This window comes from Sodiomyces alkalinus (genome assembly GCF_003711515.1).
Source record: "Sodiomyces alkalinus F11 unplaced genomic scaffold SODALscaffold_12, whole genome shotgun sequence".
In the NCBI taxonomy this organism is placed as follows: Eukaryota; Fungi; Ascomycota; class Sordariomycetes; order Glomerellales; family Plectosphaerellaceae; genus Sodiomyces; species Sodiomyces alkalinus.
In genome coordinates this window covers 461,593-485,253 of record NW_021167090.1, presented here as the reverse complement: position 1 = coordinate 485,253, position 23,661 = coordinate 461,593, and the positions used below count along the sequence as shown (strand labels likewise).

The window sequence follows — 23,661 nt, the reverse complement described above, 5'->3', positions numbered from 1 at the left end:
CGGGTCGGCCCGCTACCCAAGGTACATAGGGTAGGTACTGGCAATCTCAGGGGCTCAGCACGCACAGTATCTGAATAACACACGACGCACTGTACTTTGTCTGTACTTTGCTTGTGGCTAGTGCTGGGCCCAGGCCCGTCCGTACGTACCTTGATTGTGTACCTTAGTCCTTAGGTACCGGGACGCCACGCGATGCCCCCACCGTCCCTCCCTCAAAGCGTGTCTCGAACTTCCTTCCATTGACCTTGGCCCAGATGACACCTCGTCCCTGTTCTCGCCATCAAGAGGAGAGGCACCGAAACTCTGTGTTGTGCGACTTGCGCATCAGGTCATTCGCTTTTCAACATCATCATAATTTAATACAGCAACGGTGACCATTTACGTGGACCTACAGTCTCTCGGCGCTTGCATTTGCTCTACGGAGTATCGTCAACCCATCAGCCCGTCAGCCCGTCAGCCCATCAACCCATTCAACAACGAACATCGATTCGCATCGAGAGAAAATCCCAACCCCCCCTCTGACAACACCCGACCCCACATCCGAACGACTAGACATCTGCGAAGCGACTTTGAAAAGGAATCCGGGGCAGGGGACGTGACTCGGGTGTGTGTTCGAGTGTGGTGTAAAGGGGCAGGAAGCTCTCTGTCATGGCTTTCCCGCCGTATGGCAACGGCTTCCAGCCGCGCACGCGCACGCGCACGTCGGGATACTTCCCGCGCGGCCCGCGGCGACGAAACGACGACATGATGGCCAAGTACCATTACTGCAAAGCTGTGGCCACCCGGGCCGTCCAGGAGCTGGCCGCCTACCTGCGATCGAAGAACTTGGGTTTCGTCGTCAACCTCGTGTCTCGTGTGGCCTGGCACGTCCAGATGAACCTGAGCGCACGTCGTCTCCTCAGCTTCCCCCATCTGCTGTTCGCCCTCTGGGTGCTGCTTCTGCTCTGGGGGGAGGATTGGGTCTTTTCCAATAGTGTCGAGAGGTGCAACTGGGACAAGTGGGAGCGTTGGGTAAGCTTCTTTTCTTTTCTTTTTTTTCTTCTTCTTTTTTTCCCTTCTCTTTTCTTCGCCGTTTCCACCTTCTCTCTTCTCTCCTCAGTCAGCTAACCTTTCTTCTTACTCCCCCCCTTAGCCCTCAGGGTCCAGTCCTCATCGCCTCATCCTCATCGCCGACCCCCAACTCATAGATCCCCACACGTATCCCGACAGGCCGTGGCCTCTGGACGACCTGACCCTCCTGATCACCGACAATTATCTACGACGAGCATACACGCGTCTACAGTCCCGTCTGCGGCCCGATTCCGTCTTCTTCCTGGGCGACCTCTTCGACGGCGGCCGAGAGTGGAAGACGGCGACTGGCGATTTCGCCGACTCCAAGTGGTCGCGTGAACATCGCCCGCGTCTGGAGAAGCAGTATGTCAAGATGTGGCAGAAACGCTACGGCGAGGGCTTTTGGCTCGACGAGTACGCCCGCTTCGGCGACATCTTCTTCGACAACTGGAAGCTGGGAGGGGACAAGCCCGGGCCGTGGCAGAGGGGCCGAAAGCTCGTGGCCAGCCTGCCGGGGAACCACGACCTCGGGTTCGGCAACGAGATCAAGCTGCCCGTCCGCGATCGCTTCTACGCCTACTTTGGCGAAGGGAACCGCGTGGACGTGGTGGGCAACCACACCGTCGTGTCCGTCGACACGGTGTCGCTGAGCGCCGGCTCGTCCGACACGCTCCACCCGGCCGATTTCAAGCCCATCTTCGACCCCATCGACGGGTTCCTGCGGGACGTGTCGCACGTGAAGCAGAGGGCCGTGGAGAGGGAGCTGCGCTTCTGGCGAGGCGAAACGGAGGAGCTGGCCTTCCCGCATGCCGTCGAGGACGCCGAGACGGCCGACGTCAATCACCTGCCGAGTCTAAAAGGTGCCGCCGACGCGAATGCGGAACTGCCCACCATCCTCCTCACCCACGTCCCCCTCTACCGCGAGCCGGGGACGCCGTGCGGGCCTCTCCGCGAGCGCTGGCCGCCCGCGCCCCAGCCGCCGGGCCAGACGGACACCGTCGAGCCGGACCATCGCAACGCCATCCCCATCGCCAAGGGCTACCAGTACCAGAACGTCCTGAGCGAGGAGGACTCAGTCCGCCTGGTCAAGACGGTGGGGAACGTCGTCCAGGTCTTCTCGGGCGACGACCACGACTACTGCGAGGTGACGCATTCCGAGCGGAAGAAGAACGCCCCCGAGATCACGGTCAAGACCCTGAACATGGCCATGGGCGTCGCCCACCCGGGCTTCGTCATGGTGAGCCTGTACAATCCCGTCGACGGCCACGGCAGTCCCCTCCCCGGCGCCCCCGCCCGGACCCTGCAGACGCACCTCTGCGTGCTGCCCGACCAGATCTCCACCTTTATGAACTACGCCATCTTCGTGGGCCTTACCATCGCCGCCATTGCCGTGCGCGCCATCCTGGTCCCCGTGCTGAACTTGACGCCCTTTAGCCTGGCGGCGGCCGGACAGATCAACAACAACATCACCACCACCACCACTACCACCACCAACAACAACAACAACCCGATGAAGGCCCCCCCCTCTTCGTCTCTGCTGCCGCTGTACGACAAGGCCAAGCAGGAAGACGACGGGACGTACGACATGCAGCCCACGTCGGCCTCGTCCGGGTCGTCCAAGTACCTAGCCTCCCGCTTCAGCGACGTCTCGCGGACCCGGAGCTCATCGCTCACCTCCAACAACGGGGTGCCGCCCCCGGGGCGCGCTTCGTTGCCGGGCGGCGGCAGGTCCAAGCACCATCACCCCCACCAGGGCAAGAAGCTGGGCCCGAGGATCGACATCTACAAGGACGAACTGTACCGCTACGGAGATCACAAGCCGCGGTTCCCCTGGCGGGGGGTGTCGACGCGGTCGACGAAAACGTCTATACGACTCGTCTTGACCGAGGTTGTGGCGTGTACTTGGAGAGTAGCGTGGCTCTCTGTATTATTATGGGCTTATCTCACGTATAAGGGGTGATGGGGTTTTTCTTTTTCTTTTTCCTCTCAAATGCGACACATACCTTTACATGTAGTAGTATACGATGTGTGCCTCGGGTCGGACAGACCCCTTTTCTTCGGGGACTTTCACAAGACTCATAATCAAAGCACTGCTTCTTTTCGTCATGTTTATGCTCCGTTGATTTATGCGTTTTACTTGTTTCGTGAAAGCCCATGAAACGAGAGGGTTCGCCTCAACAATGGTGATATATCTTTGTCGAGAGGACAATGCCGGGGCTTTTGATCAGGCCCGAGGAACAGAGTGAGGTGGGTGAAACTACCAGGATCATAATCCCCTTGGTCTATTCTATTCTGGAAGATGAACACGAACATCCCTTGGGGAGATTCTTCCGTCACACGGGAGTTGAGTTGCAAAGGGCACATGTTAGACGACTCAGTGAGAATAAAGAGTCTCCTCTCCGTCTCTGCTTTCACAAACTTTCCCCCTTGTCTCTACTGTCTACTTGAATTCGACTTGTGAGAACTGACTTACTTGTCGCTTTCTCTCTGTCTTCCACATTGCCCCCAACTCGCTTGTTCTTTGCCCAGCCTGGTGCTCCTGTTTCCCCTGGAACTTTCGTGCTTTGATATTTAAGTCTCAACATGAACTCTAGAACGCTAGACTACCATCATGGCCTCATGGTGAGAAAAAGCTCATATGTAGATGCCTCTATATATTTCGCTCGCTCGCCCGCCAACTTTCCAGATTCCCGAGACATCATCCCAGCCTCGTCAGCATCATAGCATCAGTATCAATCTTCCCTTCTGAAGAAACAGAACATCCCTCTACTCTGGACATACGTCTATCCCAACAAAAGACATAGACTTATCAAAACATGCCCAACAACAACAGAACCCGGCCTGTTGTGGCCCGATCAAGGATGGCCCAAGGACGTCGAAACGCCATCCCGAATCTCAGCTCGCGAGCAATCCACCCTCACCACACACAGGAACTGAGACGCCGCTTCCGCAACCTAGCCATGTCATCTCCCGTCTCCGAGGCCGCCAATACGTCCCACGGCCCCGGTTCCCGCTTCCACTCCGGCTTCCACTCCGACGCAGACTCCGACGCAGACTCCGACCCTTGTTCGCCAACGTCCCCCTGGCGACCCCTTTACAGCAGCAGCAACAACAGCAACAACAGCAACAACAACAACAACAACAACAGCAACAACAACAACAACAACAACAACAACACCACCACCACCCCCACCCCCACCACCGACGACGAAGAGGACGCCGCATCCGCCATCGAGCGCGACTTCCGCGCCATCCTCGCCACCTCCGTCGCCCACGCCGGGGGCCGCCACGACGCCGTCCACGGGATCCTCCGCGCCTCGCTGCAGGCCTTGACCCTGGAAGCCGTCGAAAGCGGCGTGACTGCTCCTTCGGGGCCCGCGCCCGTCCCCTGGACCTTCGTCATGCACGCCGCTTCTGTCAACCTGGTTCGGTTTTCGTGTACGTGTGCGTGCCGGCACGTCTTGTCTTCTTCGTCAAGTCTCGGCTTCTCCCCCCTCCCCCCCCTTCCTCCCCCACTTCGCTTCCTATTCATTTGACTCGTCGCCTTGACTGATCTCCTCCCGCGCCGCACAGTACTCTCGAGCAACCGCCCCTTCCCCGCCCGCGCGGTCTACGGCCAGAGGCTCATCCCCCTGCGCCCGCCCTTTGTGAACTGGGGTCTCCTGGCCTTCACCGTGTCGGTGTCGTCGGATCTGGTCGTCGGCTTGCCCCGCTTGATTGCTTCGCAGTATTCGCTCTGCCCATGTGTGCACGAGGAACTGGTCGAGCTTGACCATGATGGAATAAGACGTTGAATCAACTGGCATATGCTTTTTGCTTTCATCAATTTGAAAGGCACTTGGAAAATCCCCTGCTGCCTGACTCTCGAATGTCTGGCAGAGACGGCGGAGAGGGTCGCGAATCGTCCGTATAAGACGCAGGGAGTTGCGACATCTCTTGATTCGAGTTAAAAGGGGGGGGGGGAAGAAGACAGAAGAAAAGAAAAAAAAGAAAAAAAAAATGATAGACTAGACGGTTTCGGTCAAGGGCGTTCAACATAGAATTGGAATGGTATAGATCGCAGTCTCTTTCACATAGAACAACCACATCAGTTAGTCGACCAAGAACATGCCAAAGAAACCTACCAACGGGCGAACAAGACACTGCAAAAAGATCGTCATCCGCGAAGACGGGTATCTTCTGAAAGCTAAACGAGACGAGGCCCAAGCGAAAAAGGACCTCATTAACCGTCTTCCTGCCCTCTACTATATGCACATCAAGGCATAAGGAGGGGGTCATGCCCTCTCAACCCTTCTTTCCCTTCCCTTCCTTTCCAGCGCCTGGCAGATGAGATGCCTCGTATTACCTCGAGCGAACCACAAAGCCATTAAAATGTAGAATCAGAAAATAAAAGTAAAAAGAATAGGCAAAGTCCGGGAAAGGGGGGGGAGCAAACGTCCAAGCCGTGAAGAATAAAACGCACAAGCTTCGTCAAGTGCAAACCCCGGGAAATGCTAGGGAACAACAGCGAAAGCTAGGAGGCCGAGGGCGGTCGCGACGGCGGCTGATTTCCGGGTTTCTTGATGACCAGCTTCAGGCGCTTCGGCGCAGCGGGCGGTCCTCCGCCGCCAACGCTACCAACCTGGGACGGCGTCGGACTAGCCTTGGACGGCCCCCCTGTCGACGAAGGCCGGGGCGGCGGACCTGGTGGTGGTGCCCTGGGTGTGGACTGGGAAGCGGGTGCGCCGGAGGGCAGCGGTTTGCGCTCCGAAGTACCCGTAGGAAGAGGTTTCCGTGCTGGCTTGCCGGGGAGGGCATTGGAACCAGACCCAGCCACGACGCTGGCAGCACCAGCGTTGGGCCTCTCCGTGTGCCCTGTCGACGCTGAAGACGCCGGCGAGGCACGTACATGGAGCGGCGAGCCGGACTTGCGAGGAGCCACGTGGACCGAGTCCTTGCTGACACCAGATTGAGATCGCCGTCTAGCATCCTTCAGAATCCGCTTCAGATTAGGATGCTTAAGCGTCACCATCTTCCGAACCGGGGGAGCCCCATCGGCCCCGACGGCAGAACCCTTCGAGCTCAGCTTGGGCCGCTTGGTTGCCGGCGACGGGTCGTCTCCGCCGTTTATCTTGTCTGTCCGAGGCCGTTTCTGCGACTTGCTGGTTGCCTCCGTCTTCCCTAGCGGTGTGGCAGCCTGGGCCTGAACCACCGGCCGGTACAGAGCTTGCGCGGTAATAGAGTCCCCTTCGGCCCCGACAGACGCTGCCGCTGCCGCTGCCGCTGCGGTGCTGGAAGATACGGAAGGTTGTCTCGGCTGAGCCGCCGGAGGAGGCTTGATGAGTTTGGCTTTGTTGGGGTTCACGATCACCCGCTTTAGCTCGGGTTTAGGCGTGCCTTCGAGCACCTTCGGGACCACCTTGGGGACCACCTTGGGGACCGCCTTGGGGACCACCTTCGGTTCCATTTCCCGAACGGGTTCTGCACGATAAAATGGAGTAAAGGTAACCATGAGCTAATGAGATCAAATCATGTCAGTTTCCGCTAGAAATGGAAGAGGAAAAAAAAAAAAGGAAAAAAAAGAGGACGCCAGCAGCTTCATCCAACATACCCTGTTCGGCGATCGCTGAAGCGGACGAGAGACCTTCCACCGCTGCGGCAGCGGCAGCGTGATGATCCACTCGTCCGACGCATCGAACATGAGCGAACAAAACTCAAGAAGAGTGACCACTTCGGTCCTGCCCAGGAGATCCTGGTTCATCGCAGCCCAGACCGCTTTCTGGATGGCGTGCTGGTGCTGAGAGAACTGCTCCTTCACCTCCGTCTTGAGCGCCGCAAGCGCCGCGTCCAGGTTGCGCTTGCGTTCAAACCCCTCGCGCCGCTCCTTGGTCTCCTTGTCACCCGCCTCAATGACGAGCATATCGTCCTTAGCGTCCTCGTCATCGACGTCCATGAAGGAGACCCCAGCGTTCGCCGCGGGTTCCGGTTCCAGTTGCGTTTCCGGTTCCCTAGGCCTGGAAAATTCGCCAAAGGCGAGGCCGGCCAGGCCCTGGCTGAAGATTTTGAGCAGCTGGTGTCGCACATACGGCGACTTGTCGGTGCTCAAGGTCCGGAGAAGGTGTGGGAAGAGGAGCTCGTCCATCATGAAGCCGAGATCCACCAGCGCCTCAAAGGCTTTGATACGTACGAGATCGTACGTCTCGTCCTGCAGGTACTGGACGAAATCTAGGGGGTCCGGCGGGACCACCCCTGCTTTCATGAGACGCTGCAGGCAGTCCAGCGCCGTGATGGTCCAGATGTTGTGGTACGAGTTGGCCCACTCGTCCATCCTGCGGTACCGTTCAATCTCTTCGAGCGCTTCCCTGAGAAAGCGCTCCTCCTCCCCCTCCCCCTCCTCCTCCCCGCTCCTGGCCGTCTCCTCGAGAGAGACCTCCGACTCGGGCCGCTTCTCCGGGATGAGGCTCGTCGCAAGAGCCTCCAGGAGCTTGGCGATGTAAAAGTTGTCGGAGTACGGGTTGTTGGCGTTGTTGTTGAGCTGGATCTGCTCCAGCAGGAACCGGCGCGCGCGCTCGGGACACTTGCCGCGGCTGTCTCGGACCCGTGCCACGGCCAGGGGGATCGCACTCCGCACCATGTATTGTTTCCTGTCCGAGAAGTCGTTGGGCCGGGGCGTGTGCGCGCCCGGGAAGCAGCACAGGTCGCTGAAGGTCTTGAGCAGGTGGTACAGGCCGATCATGGGGTCTTTCTGGCCCGCAACGCCGTGCCGGGGCAGCTGGCTGCACGCCATGGTGCGGATGCCGTGGAAGTACCGTCGATCCACGAGGGTCCGCGTCAAGATGGACGAGACGAGGGGGTGCGACGGAGACCTGGCCAGGTAGATCATGGTGTCTTGCTGTGCCACCACGTCCCGATCCTGCTGGAGTTGCGACACGTACATGTACGACTCGGAGTTGGTCTTCATGGTGCAGATCCACTCAAAGTCGGCATCCATGCGAATCCACTCGTAGGATTCCTGATCCATCCGCTTCTCCATCTCGGGAGGCCAATCCAGCAAGTCCCACTCCTGCACGTCCTCCTGGCCTTGGAGCACGTCCCCCAGGCAGTAGAGGAGCGCTTCCTCGGCATTTTCGCCTCCTCCGTCGACGGCATTCTGGGCGGCCGCCCGGTCGCGCTGCCGCCGGCTACGCTTCAGGCGCTTGTACTTGGTGTTGTAGGGGATGTCGTACTTGCACTGTCTCGCCCCGGCCGCATCCTCCTTCACCTCGACAATGTGCTCGTAGGGCGTTCCGTCGGCTTCGTGGATCCGGATGGTCATGGGTCCGGTAAACCAGACCTGGACCTCCCCGCCCGAAACGCCATGCTGGCGCTCCTTGATGGCGCGGAAGAAGTCCTTCTTGTCCAATTCGCGCGGGTCCTTCGCCGTCCGGGCCTGGGTCTGACGCAGCAGCATCTCGACACACAGCTTCTTCTTGTTGAACTTTTGCGTCACGTCGAAGCGAGGGCACCCCGACCCGTACACCCATTGTTTCCAGAAGGACTCGAGCCGGCTCTTAGAATTCTTCTCGCAGACTCGCCGGAAAGACTCGGTGTTGATCAGCCAGTCGCTCTGCCGTTCTCCAATGTTCGCCTTGTAAAGTATCCTAGACATTATGCGGGTGAGATTGGTCTGGGCCGGTGCCTTGGCCAGCCTCTTGTCCAAGATGAACATGACGAGGGGCGCTTTGAGACGCATAAAGTCCGTCTCAAAATCGCCAAGGTGGAGATACTGACCGAGGTCGTACAGCGACGGGCGGTCGACGTCGAGGTCGACCAGGCGGTCCGACATGGTCTTCATGCGGAACCTGTAGTCGTTGTTCCCGCAGAGCTTCTTCAGGTACAGGTCGGCCATGTAGTAGGCGATGCCGATGACGACCCAGAGATCGCAGCGGCGACTCGGCAGGAGGTTGATGCCGCTCCACTGGGTGGCCAGGCTGTGGACGAGTTTCCGGGTGACTGCCACCTCGACGTCTGGATCCACGACGTTCTCGGGAAACAGGAGGCGGTTGCTGGCGAAGGCGAGGGAGTGCACGGGGACGGTGTCTTCCACCATGTCGTCGACGAAGCACAGACGGTATTCCTCGAAGGGGTACCTCGCAAAGGTGAGAGTGAAGAAATCGGCGGCCGAAGGGAGCGCCTGGCACGTGTTGAGGGTCTCCTCGGCGCGGCCGGGTAGGCAGAAGGCCTGGATCTTGAGGGCGTTGGCGCCGAGCTTCTCGTCGTCGGTCTCGGGTCGCCAGGCGCCGGATACGTCGACGGCTTCAAAGGGGCCGACGGCGAAGGCGAGCTTTTGGGCGGAGGTTTTCTTGTCGAGGTCGAACGTCACAACCTTTTTGCGTTCGTCGGTGGGGTCGATGATTTCGTCCGCCACATAGCCGGAACAGAGGGCGGTCATCTCCAAGAGCTTGTCCTCCTCGGAGAGCCCAAAGTCGAGGTGGTCGGCGTCATGGGCGGCGGCGGCGGCGGCGGCGGCAGCAGCAGCCCCCTTCTGCGGCCCATTCGCCCCGTTCTTTTGGGTGGCGAGGGGTTGTCCCAGGGCGTCGCCCAAGGTCCTCGGGAACTTGATGGAGATGGACCAGGCGCAATTCTGGCCGTGATCGTCGATACAGGGGAAGATGCAGGAGGCGGTGCCGGGATCTATGGTATGACGTGTGTAGAGGTGCGGCCACTTAAACTCGCTGGGATCGACACCTACGAACTGGAGGCCGTCGCGGATATTCTTGGTGGTGAAAGGAATGGTGATGCGGAATTCTCGACGAGCGAGGCTGCCGGTCCCGGAGTCGGTGAGCGACGAAGACTCGGCGGCAAAGGAGACGGGGTTGCTGGAGGGAACGCGGATCTTGATAGGACGCTTGTGGGTGGATACCAGTTCGTCCAAGTCCTTCAGCGAGATGCGTATGGATCCATCGACGGGGGTAGAGCCGACTGCTTCCCTATCTTCAGCGGCTGCATCGTTTCGTCGGGAGTGAACCAGGGGGCGCATCCTGATGCGACGCAGGTCGTGGTGGGTGGCATTCCAGTTGTAGTGTTCGGGGTAGGTCAAGAGACGGTAAGGGTCGTTGTAGGTAGCGGCAATCTTCCTGGGAGGAGCGACGGGCCTCGTATCTCGGAGGACCTCGATCTCGACGTTGTCCACATCTATCTGGGATTGTCGCGCATCGATAGCGATCTCTGCTAATGATTCATCTTTGATGTTTGCGATGGTGATCTCGCTCTTGCCGTGGACGCACTTCTCGCGAAAGTTGACCTCGAGAAAAACGTCTTGACGGATGACGAAGTATGGTCGGATCGGCTCGTCGTTGAGGGGAGGCAGGCCCTCATCATCCAACGTCGTCGACCCACCTACCTCTGGGGGAGGTGAAAATGCGGACATGGTGATGCGTCGGGAAGAATTGTCGTGGGAGGAAGAGAGCTGAACGGCGGCTATCGGGTCTGACGCATCGACTCTAGGGCGTAATTAGACGTGGGCGAGTACTTATTCTCGAGTTCGCCAGCCGTAGAAGGTTGCGTTAGGTGCGAGGCCAAAGCAAGAACCAGACTTCAGTCATCGTGGCCACCCCCAATCCTTCTTTGGCAGATAGGTAGTATTATGTTATAGCTTGTCGAGGAGTTGACAGATCCTGTTCGGTGGAATGAAAGACGTGGTGTCGTTTTGAGGGTGCAAGGAGCAATATGGAAGGGGCGATCAATGGTACAAGGTTCAAAAGAAGAGGCGGTAAAAGAAAAGAAAAAAAAAAAGAAACAAGAAAAAATTGGTGATTGCTGAGGCTATCCCAGAGGGCAGTTACCTTAGCTGGGGTAGCTTGCTCCGCAGTCGTGCTTTCCCACGTTCGAGGGGAGCGCGTCGCCAGTCCAGTCGTCACTGGGTGGGTACTTTGTAGAAGTGGCTCGCATGCATGAATAATCACCCAGACTGTCCGGTCCGGGACCGGCAGCCATTGATTATATAAGCACATAGGTTCGATCTGACTACCTTACGTTACGGCATCATTGCCATGCATCTCTTGATATTGCAGTCGCCATTGCCCTCCCCCTCCAGATTTGCCGTCTAAATGTTATTGCTACAAGGGGACCGGAACCATTCCATATCCCTGATACCCATGCATAGTACGTGTAGCAATGGTACCTCCTGCCCATGCCGTACCAATAACAATAACCCTTTATAATAAGGTACAGACCACGTAGTGTGGCTAAGAAAAAGACCTGAACGCCCGCCTGCCTCCCAATCCCTTCCCTTCCCTTCCCTTCCAATGACCAGAATCCCAATTGTACAACAATAATACCATGCTTCCGAAATAAAACAAAGAAGAGAAGAGAAACAAAAAATGCAGCACCGTCAAATCTCTTCACGGCCGGCTTCTCAGCTCCCGGCGTCTCTTCCGGGCCCTCGCCTTCAGGAGCTCCTCGTCCATCAACTCCTCCGGCAGCTGAAACTCATACTCGCCCATATCCGGAATCGGCTCCCCCCAAGCTAAGACGCGGCGGCCAGCGCGACGGTGCTTATTCAGCGCCGCATCGCGCTCGTGCTTCTTTTTGAAAAACGACTTGAACTCGCGCGGCGGCGGCGGCGGCGGAGGAGGAGGCGTGGGCGTGGGCGTGGGCGTGGGCGTGGGCGTGGGCGTGGGCCTCGCCGCCTGAGGTGCCTTGTCCGCCGTTGCCACCGCCGCAGGAGCAGAGCTAGCAATGACAACACGCGGCCGCCTCCGAGTGGTCGCTTTGGCGACAGGTGTTCTCAACCTTGCCGCTGCTTCCTCACGGAGCTGCTTGGCGACGGAGGCTTCGACGTCGTTTTCGTCAGCCGGCTCGCCCCTCTCCGAGACGTCATGTTTTTCTTCGTCATCATCTCCTTCTTCTTCTTCTTCTTCTTCTCCTCCTCCTCTTCCTCCATCCTCCCCCTCCTCTTCAACCTCCTCGTCGCTATCGGCCACTTCGGTTCTTCGCCGACCCCCCCGGCCTCCACCCTCCCTCGCAACCCCATCGTCCCCCGAGTGCGAGGCGTCCCCCTTCTCAGCCTCGGCAAGCGCACGCTCCTTCAGGGCCTTGCGCCGCTTCTCTTCCCGACTCCACTGGCGAAACTTGTCCAGAATGGCCTCGCACCCCTTGATGAAGTGGTCTCTCGCCGGCTCGAACGTCCTCTTCTTACTCTCGGTGACACCGCTCACGCCCATGATCCTCAGCCAGTCGTGGCCCTGAAGCCCGTCCAGCAGCCGGACGATCTGGTCCCTCTCATGCTGCGCGCGGCCCCTCTCCGTATTCCGTATGGACCGCTCGATCCTCGCGGCCTTTTTATGCACCGGAATGTACGACTCGTCCGGAAGGGGATCTGAGTTCAGCGTCTTGCCCTTGTAGCTATTTCCGAGGAAGTCGAAGTCTATGCGCTGCGAGTCGAAGAGGTCTTCGTAGAGAGCGTCCCCGTATCCGCGGATCGGGTATTCCCCATGTTGGAGGTACTGGTGCGGAGGGGCTGGCGTTGGATCGGCTGGGGATGGGGTGAAGAGCGGCGCCACCACTTGGCCTTGGTAATAGCGTGGGAACGAATCGACGACAACAATCGGGGTATCGATGTTCAAGAGGTCTACGAACGGGGCCCAAAAAGAAAAGGAAAAGAAAACAAAATTTGTCAGCATATCTGACTAGGTAGCTTGTAAAGCCTCTCACGTAAGGTAGTAAGGTAGGCACGGCAACCGGTACTCGGTACTCGGTACTGGGTAGGTTCGGGGGCAGTACGCACGCTGTTCCTTGGGGTCGTTGCCGATGACCTCATCATAGTCCGGGAAGTAAGCCGACAGCTCGCTCTTGAAGCGGGTGGCCTCTTGGGACCGTAGCTTGCGGCCGCCTCGCTGCTCCTTCTCTTTCGCGTCGCTGCTCTCGCCGGGCTGCAGGCGATCCAGTTCGTGACGTATCCCGTCGACCACCTTGGCCTGGTGCTTGGTCAACCGAGACCGGGACGAAGTGTTGTTGCTGCCCGCCGAAGGGGCCCGGGTGCTGCGTGGTGAGGCCGTGGTGTTGGCAGGGCGCACATCGGCGAGCGGTACACTTGACGCGGGTTCGTGGTGACGTGGATCGGGAGGATGGTGGTGTTGTTGTCGTGGTTGCGGTTGTTGCCGTGGTTGCGGTTGTTGTCGTGGTTGCGGTTGCGGTTGCGGTTGCGGTTGCGGTTGCGGTTGCGGTCGCGACTGTGGTTGCGACTGCGGACCCAGAGTAACAACCGCGTCGGCGTCGATGGTAGTAGACCTGGTGCCAGGCACAGCTTTCGGAACCTCGTTCTCCGTCTCCGTCGCGTCGGGGTTCGAAACGCGGGTCTCGAGGATGATCTGCGCGTCCGTTCGGGATCGTTTCGGAGCCGGACCGCCCAATTCGCCATCGACGGTGTTCGAATGACGCTTCGTGCGACGAGGATGAGAAGACGCGGGATAGATATTGATGGGTTGGGCCTGCTGGTCGGCCTGGCCGCGGGCGCGGCCACGGCCTCTCTCGCTGCCCATCTCACCCCTATTGCCACTAGCAGCCGCCCTCTTGCTGGAGCGCGTGCTGGTCGTCATAGGTGCCATGGGCGCTGCCGCTACGACGGCCATGGGAAATCGGGTCCCGCCGTCGGGGTTGTCGTTTTCCTGTCACGTCCGAATCGCGTAATGGGAAATTTTTGTTGGTCAATTGGTTTTGTCTTTTGTCGGTAAGAAAATTTTCGTTCTGAAGGCCGATGATCCAATTGATTCTTGTGTCGCGTTATCCTTTGGCCTCAGCTTCCTTTTTTCTTTTTTCTTTTTTTTTTCTTTTTTTCGCCCTTGGTGGCGCGCGCCCAGTGTCAAGGTTCAGTTGTTTGTTTGGTTCGTGGTTGAAGGTTGCGGGGATGCTGGGGTCTCTTGATGAAAACAGAGGTACGTACAGTACTTCGTGCCACCAAAGAGGGAAGCGAGCACCCCGCCAAAGTTGATGCACTGGAATGAGGTGGTGAATCTGGTGATAGTTACAAACTACTAGGTATCACTCCAGGCCTTGCACGGGAGAGAATATTCCGAGAAATGCAGCAGCTACGCTAAGTACCTTAATGCTCCCTTCCCCAGATCCGTATCTGGATAAGTACCTTATAGGTAAGGTATTGCCTTAGGTACCTACCTGCCTTTGCCGTCATCAAAGTCATCAGTCATGAGAAACCGTCAATAGAGTGCGTATTGATAACAAGAGATATACCATCCTCTTCACTATGCCTCAGAACATCGGAAGGGCAAGGGAGCAATAATGTCATAATAGCAGTGTAAAAGTCGTTCATCTACACCAGTTAAAGGTGAATCTCCGCCCGCAAATGAGATAGGTGCTCGTCTGCCCTTGGGTATCTAATTCTAATAGGAGGATCATAACCATGGTCTCTCATACCATCTCTAGGTCCGGACCATAGCTTCAATCTCTGGAGGGATTGCAGAAGCGTCATCAGAGACCCCTTCAGGTTCGCCCTGTGCGTCGTCGCCCGATTTCTGGGACCCCCCGACCCCCGGAGGCTCGGGATTGTTGTTCCTCGTCGACGTCACATGCCTCTTCTCCAACCACTTCGTCCTCCTCAATACATTTTGCTCCTCAAGTACCTCCCTCTCCTTCTCCGCGCTCTCGCTCTTATCCCGCTCCTCCTCCTCCCGCCTAGCAAACTGCTCCGGCGCCACCAACTTCTCCTTCCTCGTCATCAGCCTCTCGAGCGTCCGTTTCCCCTTGCTCCGCGTCTTGACGTACGCCTCCAGCCCCATCAGGACGGCGTACGACTTGGAAATCGTCACCTTCGACATGTCGACCCCGGCCTCCTTGAGGCTGCGGACGAAGGCCCGCAAATGGGACGTCGACGGCCGGTAATGTCCGCTGAGCGGGGACAGCGATGTCAGCTTGCCGTCCTGGACCTTGATCAGGCCCGCCGCCGAAATCCGGCTGCCCTGCAGGAACGACGAATGCTGGAACACCCCGGAGCTCTTGATCCCAATGTACAGCCGGAAACTGGTGTCCGCCACAAAGATCCACGTGTTCTTACGCACGGATTTGCGCAGCAGCTTGTTGAAGACGGTGCCCACGGTCAGGTGCATCACCTTCCGTGGCCCCTGAGCGTTGTCGAATTCGGGAGTTGCATACCTGGCAGCTCGCTCTGCCTCGCGGGCCGACTCCGTCGAGGAGGTAGACCGGCTTGCCGACGACCCTGCACCGTCGTGTTCGGAACCAAGTGTCCAAGCCCGGCCCTCGGATTCAGCCCACGCCGGGGTAGGGTCGTCGGCCGGGACAATACCGTGGATGCTGTCCCTGTAGTCTTCCGAAGTGTTGATAAGATCGCCGTTCTTAGCCCAGCACAGGCGTCCCTCCCCATCGACAGCGACGAGATAGTACTGCCGCTCTTCCCGGGATAGGTAGCGCACGCGCTCTCGTTCCAGTTGATCGCGCGGGCAAGCCGCCATATCGATATTCCTCCCTTCGCCGTAATCGAGCCAGTAGAAGAAGTTCTCGTTGGTCTCCGCCTTCTTCCACTCTTCGTGGTAGGTGTGCAAGTTGCTTCCGTATCGGTGCTTGTAGTCGACCATCTCCAAGAAGTATTGCAGCCCCATCATCTTCGCCTCGCGCTTCCTCTTGGCAATAGCCTCCTGTCGCTGCCGGCGCCTCTCGGCCCGCTCTTCGCGCGTCTCTTCGGGCCCGTCGGAGTGTGTCGGGGATGGGGAGGACCAGTCAGAGTCCGGGTCGTCATGGCCCGCCCGGCGAGCGATTATGGCGGCCTTTTTCCAGTTCTTTTTCGCGGTGGAACCATGCCGGCTGTTGGAATCTTCATCCCTGGAGAGCTGATACGTCGCTTCCTCATCAGAAGAGCCAGCAGCATATTTCGGCCGCGGCTTGGTCGTCTCCCGGAATTGCGCTTCTTGAATGGCGGCAATCCACCTTGTGGAAGAATCGAGTCCCAGGCCTTCCATCTCCCGTCTCGAACGGTAACCACGATACGTCCGTTGGATGACTGTGGCTGCTCTGTTGACCGTGGATCCCTGGGAGCTCGTACTGCGCCCGGTGTCGCCAGAGTGAGTCGAATCTACTCGAGATCGTGACCTCGATCGCGACAATGCGCCGCGGCGCTCCGGCTCGCGCTGCAACATGGAATGACGCCTGTGCGGCCTCGCCTTCGTCTTGATCTGAGCCTCTTTCTCCTTCTGCACGTTATATATCTTCTGGAACTCCTCGTTCGATGGAGGTATGAGCGATGCGAGGTATTCTTTCCTCGACCTGAAGCTGCTCGTCGTAAACGTGGTGGTGGAACTACTATTGACCGCCTTTATGGAAAGGATCGAATCCGGCCTTGCTATCCCGGCCTCCAGTGGTGGACATTGAGGATCGGTCAGGGAATTCAAGTTGCATAACGGTTCGACTACCGAGGATCGTCCCAGTGTTGATGGCAACGATGGTGATGACGACGGCACCAAAGATTTCGATAGTCGTGTTGGTGTAAGCAGTGGAATAGGTGGAAGTTGCGGACTTGGAGGGTGGTGGCTCGACCTGATAGATGGGGAGGATGAGTTGGATGAGTTGGATGTGCACGGACACGTCATCCTTGGCACAAGGTATCCCGTTGGTCCTGCTGCTCTTCATACGTGTAGAGCATAGTCTACAGTAACCTTCTTATTGGTCCAGCAATTTGTAAGAGGAATCCGACAGATGCCGAAAGCAACGGGACGTCGTAAATAGGATGCTTAATGGTTTGCAAGAAGAGGAAAAATAAAAAAATAACAAGACAAAAAAAAAAATTAAACCACTCCCTATCGTTTTCGCATCTGTAGGATCAGGGTGGTTCCACAGAAGCGCCCGCGTGAGGAATACTGCAGAGAGCCCGGTGGTGAAGCTAGAGAGGCCTATTCGTGGGAGTTTGATCGTACCTGATGCGCCACCGTTGCGCTGTGCGTGGATGTTCGGTAGCGGGCTATTAAGCTGGACGGGAACACGAGAATCAAATGTGCAGGTTCAAAGCTGAGTGGGTATCCCGCTCTACGAGCATCAATAACAAGACGAAAAAAACCAATACCCAAGTCATTGGCTGCTGGTTCAAAACAAGGTCGGCAAACACCCAGAGGTGGTGTGCAGTGAAAACAGCGGCTTGGATAGCGATGCGAGGCCCGAGTTTGACTGCTATTCAAAGCCCTAGGACGGGGCGTCATTCGTCGTGGTCGTGGTATGGTCGTGATACGCCGAGTCGCGGTTATCTGAGAAGCAAGTGACTAATGAATATCGAGCCACTCAGATGTCCTCCTAACTCAGAGCAAAAGGCAGTCGACTTGGCTGTCAGTTCGGTTCATTGATGACAGTATGACGGATAAGCTGGAATGGCAGAGACTGTATCGTAACAATTAGACGACTGATGGAAGGGATGTTGGCCGAAAATATATTGCCAATAAAGTCCGAATCCCGTGTGAACAACTAATCATGCCTGATTAGACTTGGAATGATCCGAAGCTGCCGGTGCAGGCGTTCTGTTAATGTACATCGGTTCATCCCCTTTTTCTGCTGAGAAACCGTCGGAATGTGCAAAGCTCTGCACATTATGGACAATCCAAAGGTCGTGAGACCATAGTAGTAATTAGCTAGGTAATAGTTGCCCGGGCCGTCTCGGAAGGAGTGGGATCTATCCGTAATGACAGACCACCCGTACGCGTCAGCTCCGGACGCTCGCCACTCTTTTTTGGGGGGACGATCCCGCACGCCCCAAGTGGTCCCTCTGCAGCACAGTTGCAAGACGCCAGTTTGATGCGTGGCAGGCGGCTACTCGCGTCTGTTCTGGGCGGCCAAGGAACTCTGGCCCCTCGTCCCGGGTACAAATTTTCTGGGCGGGCTCCCTCCCACGGCTCAGTACGAATGCCAGTGACTAATTAGCTCCTAGACATCGCGGATAGCGTGCAGTCGCCGTGTTTCGCAGGAGTTTCGCAGCATCTGCCAAGTCCTTGGAGGCATGCATCGCCAAAAGCGTCCACTCAAATATTGTCGTTATTTGCGCTATGACCTTGCCGATGGTGCCACGTTGGGCCCGATAGGTTGTTCCCATTTTCGCCCGACCTCAGCTGCATGGAGAGTGCGCGATTTGACTGCCGCCTCCGCCGGTCAGACTTCTCTTTTCTCCCTGTTGAGAGAGAGAGAGAGAGAGTGTGTGTGTGTGAGGGGTGTTCTTGAAGGCCTCCCCGCGGATCGTTGATATTGAATGTTATAAAAGCTGTGCCTTACGTGTACATGCACGGCCTCGACTGGGGAGGTGATTTACGAGAATAGAAATTCCTTGAGTACTGGTGACCCAGAAAATTCGGGATTCAGCATGATACAACTGGCAACCGGTCAGCAAGGCATACACACCCTAGAGCAGGTTGATGGCGTTTTCGGAAGAGCCAGGGCATAGAGGTCCGGGGAGTCTTTTTTTCGTCTGCTGAAGAAAAACGTGCGAGAAAGGGAAAGTGGGAACATACTTTAAAAAGTACTGAAGGCCTTGTCGCCTTTTGTCGAGGAATTTTGGCCTGAACTTGGATATGACACTTTTGGGCGGTAAAGGAGGTACGGCGGCAGAAAAGTTCGGGAACGTCATCACAAGTCGATGTCTAAGCTCGTCGAACTCAGAATATCGCTTTCGGATGTTCATGAAACTACCCTAAAGCGAGCCCGTCAGCATTTGCATCACCGCGCTTCGTTCAGGCGTTTCGCGGGGTGTTTCCCAATCATGAGGCTGTGACTTTGGGGGCGGGCAAACTGACTTGCAAGGTCTCAACCCTCACATTCCAGACGACGAAGGCGCCGATTCCCGTTGTGCTACCGTTGACGACAACGTAGTCGGTGATCTCGACGCTTTTCGCCCAGCACGCCTTGTTGCGCTCGTCTTGGTCGCTAGCCTCGTTGTCGCGCATGGTGATAGCTCCGGCAGGGAAAGAAGACTCCGTGGATATGTTGGAAATGTTCGAGGGGGACCGGCGGTGGGGGTTGCTGCTGCTGCTGCGCGACCAGTATGGCGGCGGAGCGGTCGCGGACGCCGGGGTGCTCGTCTCCGGCAGCCAGGGCTCGATAGAGTCCTCGCTCGCATGATGGTCAGGTACGTCGGCCGCATTTCCGCCGTTTAGTGGCGACGAGCCGTTCGTCTCTGAGGGCCGAGGGGTGCGCGTGTCAGGGCGCCGGTCGCTCGCTCCGCCTGACAAGAGCCCACTGCCAGCACTTGGGACTTCGGAGTCGACGGCTGAGTCCATGAATCCATGCGGGAGAGCTAGTTGCGGGCTAGGTGTGTGTTCTGCCTCGTCTGCCCGGCGTTGCCCGCGTATTTGCGAGTAGTGGGCGGACGTTGTTGTGGCAATCGATGTCCAAAACCGTTCCGCTTCGTTGTGGCTTGCCACAACAGCAACGTCCTCGCGAGGGTTTTGTCCGTACATGGTCGCTAGCGGCCGATGCGCCTCAACCGTGGGGCGATGTGGGGAGGCTTGACAATTCAACGTCGCGGGGAGGGAGGGCACATTCCAACTCCCCAGAGCAGCTTACTCAGCGAAATGCGACGTGCGACTTCCGAACTACCTTAGGTAATATCCAAGCAGGATCGACCTATCGAGTGCCGAGTCGTTATTCCCATCTTCTGCACCCATACCAGAACCTTTTCTTTCTCCAAGACCGCGAGGAGCGTTGCGGAGGAACGCTCTGTTCTGTACATAAGCTTTCTGCCGGGCATCCACATCCGCCACCATTTCTCCATTTCGGGCAAGTCCTAGAATGTCATATCCCGTATTCGGGTATCAACTGGTCAGATTGAATACATCGAACCGCACTTCGTTGACGATGACAGGAGGACTTTTACGAGGGGAATACCAGTGGTTAGAGCTGTACGTAATCTGGTCGTGATCAAGGGAGCCCATCGAGGTGAACTTCTTTCAGTTTCGGAAGTACCTCGGCAACGTTTATCTTCGCTGGATGGAGGGATGCAGCGATACAGCGATGCAGCTATGGAGCGATGCAGGCAGTCGGGATAATAAGCCAGGTCTTGGATGATACTTCGTACGGTGTTCCTGTTGATCACTTCTTCTCTGCATGGAAATCCTTCTGTGGCTGTCTGCTAAGTACCAGGGTAAAAGTGATACCTGTCTCGGATTGAATAGGTAGTCAAGAATATACCCGTGGCTCGGTAAGCAAATATCATCCACGTATCCCGAGCAAAGGGGGGGTGTGGCGGCGACACGAGCCGCGGTGGTTCGTCTCCCTGTTATTCTCCTTCCACGTCACTCTCGAATCCTCCTCGTGACCGGTATCTTCGTGTCGGCGTCATCACGATCTGGGACCATGCTCAGAGAATCCATGACATACTCCATACATGTGAGGGGTTGGTCATGCAGCATCTGACTGATTTCTAGACACTCGCGAGCCGTTAGTAGCGGCAACCTAGGTATACCACGCGCCTGCATAGCATCCCGTAAAGCTAGCGGAATACGGTTGGACTTAAACGGCGAGGTCGCAATGCTCAGTGAGCCGGCCTCTACGCCCAACTTATTCGGACCTACTCCGTAGCCCAGCTGTAACGACGATAGCCGTTCGTCCATACCTAGAGAGTTTGTCTCCGTTTCATTTTTTTATTCGTATTCCCAACGTGTCCGACCTATCCGTTTCAGGCCTTTGGCATCGCCTGATTGTTCAAGAAGTCGATCCCATCGATGGCGAAGGATAGGGTAGTGTCCAGTGGCACTGCATCGCGTCGCTAATCCTTGCCAAGGAATATGATGAAAGCAACCTAAGAAGACGCTAGAAACTTTGCCCGTGTAGGTGTCATATATTGTCGAGTTAATACTGTAGATCTCTTGATTTCATCATCTAGGTTCAAACTCATGACAGATGCTGTTGGGTCATGGGGAATCTATGTGTGGATTGCGATGAGACGAGAATTGGGAGCGGGAAAAGCAGAGTGGAGGATTAGGGCGCCCGGACGTTTTGATATCGAGCCCGTAAAAGTGGAGTCAGGCTTAGAAATAGCACGCGTTAGGGGCGGGGAAGCAGTGGCCGTAGTCCTGGTATTTTAATTACCTACTTCGGATAGCAGCGACAAGATAGATAAAGATTCTAGGTTCTAGTTAAGGAATCGGTTTCGTAAATAGGCTTTTATAAAGGGAATTCGCATTACTCTTAAATCCTACGTCTTAGTCAATTTATAATACTAATGTCGCCGGGTCCGCGATCTCACGATATACCGGGACTTTAGGCATAACGGGCACAGACTCTAATTTCGGATCCCTTGGCAAACCTATCCTAAATAGTATTGACGTCGCCGGGATACCCGAACAGGGGACATGCGGGATACCGCTACTCGTTATTATGACTCTACTTTTACAGGCTCGATATCAAAACGTCCGGGCCCAAGACGTCTTATCTCGTCCCATCCATATCCCATATCAGACTCGCTATTGCGACCTTACTACGAAGTAGCAGCTACATCTGAATACCACCTGTAAAGCGTGGATTACGAAGTATGAATTACTAACAAATACGGAGCATTGGTGCCTCCCCCCGGTCTGATCTCTACCGCACCCTGGCATCTCCTGAGAGCTACGATTGGCTTCATAACATGTACTCCAGCGTTGAGATAACTTCGTATTCGTCTATACCAAGGACGGGAGTACCTAAAGCCAGGGAAGTATACACCACCTTCGTAGATGGTTGTCTGGATTTATAAGAACAATAGACGATGCTTCTTCAATACTTACGGTTTCTCCTGCTGGCGGTATTGTTGTTACCAAGACCGTGATATGATGCTGCTGACTTGAGAGTCCGAAGGACGTGGTGGAAAGGTAATACAAGGAGCTAGGGAGATCGAACCGAACCAAACCATCTGGCCGAGACACTGCCCGAAGCGAAGCTCGTTTTTCGCTGTGGGGTGCTAAGCCAAATGGCAAGTTAGTAATTATCGTGAGCCGGGGCCCGGGGCCCGGGAGATAGCGCTGAGACCATCCCCTTTTATTATGCAACCAAACCTTCTTCTGACACTCGCTCGCTCTTCTTCGTTCCCTGGCTGGACCGCCATCGTCGTTATCGCTGTCGCTTCCCCTCGTTGCATTTTCTCATTTTTTCAACGGCTTCTTAATCCGTTTGTCTTTCGTTGAAGAATTCATACTGCTTTTTTTTTTTTTTACCCCCGTTCGTTACTAATTACCGTTTTTCTTTCGTTAATTTCCCACCCCGTTCGCATCGGACAAATCCCTATTCTCTTACCCTCAGCCACCACCTATATCTTCATTGCCTTGTAAGTTGTCGCCGCCCTTCTGACGTTCCTGACTGGCATGGGTTCGACAAGGGCTTTCCCAAGCACATCCCCAGGCACTGCCCTGGGTGGTTCACCTGGAATGCTGCAGTACGAGCACAATTCTGGCTTGTCGACCAGGGAACGGCCACGATCAATACAACCCAACACTGTCTATAACACATCTCACGTTATAATCTTCGTCTGACAAGCGCACCAGAACCCTATCTCGAAAATGCCATCTTTCAAGAGCGTCTTCCTCGCCGTGGCTGCCACTGTGGTGGCCACGGTCTCGGCTCAAGACTACTGGGTCGAGCCAGACACCGTGCCCAGATCCACAAGAGGTACGGGAGCTCCGCCTCACCCCCGGAAACAACAGAGAGAAAGTGGAAACGAGGGAAAGCATAGGAGGACTGTAGCTGACGGTGATATAGTCCGATGGTGCGAGGACCAGAGGCGAACGTGCCCGTTTATTTGCCAGCAGACCGATCCCCGCCCGCCCGTGGTCAACGACTGCGATCCGGTACGTCAGGTTTCCCCCTCGCCTTTTAAGCCTGCCAATTGACGACTTACTGATGAACTTATTGCCCCCAGGACGCGCTGAACTACGGCTGTATTTGCGGAGACTCCAACAGGCCCAACATGACCGAGTATTCCCTGACGCTTCCGTATCACATGTGCATGGAATGGGGAAATCAGTGCGTCGCAGCCTGCGACGACAACGCCTGCGCGGCCGCATGCCGCGAGGAGAACCCCTGCGGTGCTCAGGACCCCGAGCGCGTCAATGTCACTTCGTCGTCGTCGGCCAGCTCGGAGCCGACGCCGAGCAGCACAGCCGATGCCAACGACGGCATCTTCACCGGATTGGCGGGTTCTGAGAACAATGACGACAACGACTCGGCTGCGTCGGTCATGGAAATTGGCCGCGGCATGGGCCTCGCTGTCCTGGTCAGCGCCGTCTTTGGCGGCTTTGGCATCATGCTATAAGGGGACAGAATGCGCAACGGAGCTGGGTGCGGGAAGGAAAGCAAGATGCATATGTGTGCTGCGGGTAATTTTTGCATCTGTTTTTATTTAGTCTGGTCGGTGGTCAAGCGCTATCGACCACCAGTATACGCGGGGGCAGCACATCCTTGGGTAAGCGCACCGTTTTGCTTTCGCGAGTTGTGCTTATTTTTTGATTAATGTCTATTGTCAGTTGGGCTTTCTGTTGTCCAGGTTTCCTCGGAGTTAGTGGGAGACTGCAAGGCGTGGAGACAGGTGGCCAACATCGGATATTCCAGATAAAATAATGGGATGACTTTGTGTTGGACAGCTGTTTTTGCGCGACTGGTTCCCGTGCAATGCGCAGTGGTATC

The 23,661-nt window shown here is 56.5% G+C and overlaps 7 protein-coding genes across 7 annotated transcripts; 3 read left to right on the top strand and 4 right to left on the bottom strand.

Moving 5' to 3' along the window:
• Positions 1–511: 511 nt before the first annotated feature.
• SODALDRAFT_75445 (cell division control protein) lies at positions 512–3,134 on the top strand. Its single transcript, XM_028615649.1, has 2 exons — positions 512–1,011; positions 1,133–3,134. Exons 1-2 carry the CDS (start codon positions 649–651, stop codon positions 3,008–3,010), a joined length of 2,241 nt encoding a protein of 746 aa, XP_028462790.1. The 5' UTR covers positions 512–648; the 3' UTR covers positions 3,011–3,134.
• A 506-nt stretch (positions 3,135–3,640) lies between these two features.
• Positions 3,641–4,858, top strand: SODALDRAFT_75492 (hypothetical protein). The gene is made up of 2 exons (XM_028615650.1): positions 3,641–4,488; positions 4,624–4,858. The coding sequence occupies exons 1-2, from the start codon at positions 3,867–3,869 to the stop codon at positions 4,842–4,844; spliced, it is 843 nt and encodes a 280-aa protein (XP_028462789.1). The 5' UTR covers positions 3,641–3,866; the 3' UTR covers positions 4,845–4,858.
• On the bottom strand, positions 4,730–5,475 carry SODALDRAFT_75523 (hypothetical protein). The gene has a single exon (XM_028615651.1). It carries the CDS (start codon positions 5,326–5,328, stop codon positions 4,873–4,875), a length of 456 nt encoding a protein of 151 aa, XP_028462788.1. The 5' UTR covers positions 5,329–5,475; the 3' UTR covers positions 4,730–4,872.
• Positions 5,476–5,563: 88 nt separating this feature from the next.
• SODALDRAFT_321071 (transcription initiation factor TFIID 127kD subunit) lies at positions 5,564–10,438 on the bottom strand (the record flags this gene model as incomplete). Its single annotated transcript, XM_028609593.1, has 2 exons — positions 5,564–6,544; positions 6,641–10,438. 2 exons carry the CDS (start codon positions 10,436–10,438, stop codon positions 5,564–5,566), a joined length of 4,779 nt encoding a protein of 1,592 aa, XP_028462787.1.
• A 617-nt stretch (positions 10,439–11,055) lies between these two features.
• On the bottom strand, positions 11,056–14,053 carry SODALDRAFT_329189 (hypothetical protein). Its single transcript, XM_028610870.1, has 2 exons — positions 12,797–14,053; positions 11,056–12,640 (listed from the first exon to the last, which is right to left on the bottom strand). Exons 1-2 carry the CDS (start codon positions 13,638–13,640, stop codon positions 11,412–11,414), a joined length of 2,073 nt encoding a protein of 690 aa, XP_028462786.1. The 5' UTR covers positions 13,641–14,053; the 3' UTR covers positions 11,056–11,411.
• A 4,262-nt stretch (positions 14,054–18,315) lies between these two features.
• On the bottom strand, positions 18,316–19,463 carry SODALDRAFT_321068 (Phox-like protein; the record flags this gene model as incomplete). Its single annotated transcript, XM_028609592.1, has 3 exons — positions 18,316–18,379; positions 18,519–18,697; positions 18,822–19,463. 3 exons carry the CDS (start codon positions 19,461–19,463, stop codon positions 18,316–18,318), a joined length of 885 nt encoding a protein of 294 aa, XP_028462785.1.
• Positions 19,464–22,159: 2,696 nt separating this feature from the next.
• On the top strand, positions 22,160–23,440 carry SODALDRAFT_329186 (hypothetical protein). Its single transcript, XM_028610869.1, has 4 exons — positions 22,160–22,306; positions 22,524–22,647; positions 22,738–22,826; positions 22,898–23,440. Exons 2-4 carry the CDS (start codon positions 22,539–22,541, stop codon positions 23,288–23,290), a joined length of 591 nt encoding a protein of 196 aa, XP_028462784.1. The 5' UTR covers positions 22,160–22,306; positions 22,524–22,538; the 3' UTR covers positions 23,291–23,440.
• The last annotated feature ends 221 nt before the right edge of the window (positions 23,441–23,661 follow it).

Excerpts from the sequence above, each read along its gene's own strand:
- SODALDRAFT_75523 (XM_028615651.1), bottom strand. The coding sequence starts at position 5,328 with ATGACCCCCTCCTTATGCCTTGATGTGCATATAGTAGAGGGCAGGAAG.
- SODALDRAFT_329186 (XM_028610869.1), top strand. The coding sequence starts at position 22,539 with ATGCCATCTTTCAAGAGCGTCTTCCTCGCCGTGGCTGCCACTGTGGTG. Across the intron at positions 22,648-22,737 it reads CGTGCCCAGATCCACAAGAG|TCCGATGGTGCGAGGACCAG; the intron begins GTACGGGAGCTC and ends ACGGTGATATAG. Across the intron at positions 22,827-22,897 it reads TGGTCAACGACTGCGATCCG|GACGCGCTGAACTACGGCTG; the intron begins GTACGTCAGGTT and ends TATTGCCCCCAG.
- SODALDRAFT_75492 (XM_028615650.1), top strand. The coding sequence starts at position 3,867 with ATGCCCAACAACAACAGAACCCGGCCTGTTGTGGCCCGATCAAGGATG. Across the intron at positions 4,489-4,623 it reads CAACCTGGTTCGGTTTTCGT|TACTCTCGAGCAACCGCCCC; the intron begins GTACGTGTGCGT and ends CGCGCCGCACAG.
- SODALDRAFT_329189 (XM_028610870.1), bottom strand. The coding sequence starts at position 13,640 with ATGGCCGTCGTAGCGGCAGCGCCCATGGCACCTATGACGACCAGCACG. Across the intron at positions 12,641-12,796 it reads CAACGACCCCAAGGAACAGC|ACCTCTTGAACATCGATACC; the intron begins GTGCGTACTGCC and ends CCCCGTTCGTAG.
- SODALDRAFT_75445 (XM_028615649.1), top strand. The coding sequence starts at position 649 with ATGGCTTTCCCGCCGTATGGCAACGGCTTCCAGCCGCGCACGCGCACG. Across the intron at positions 1,012-1,132 it reads GGGACAAGTGGGAGCGTTGG|CCCTCAGGGTCCAGTCCTCA; the intron begins GTAAGCTTCTTT and ends TCCCCCCCTTAG.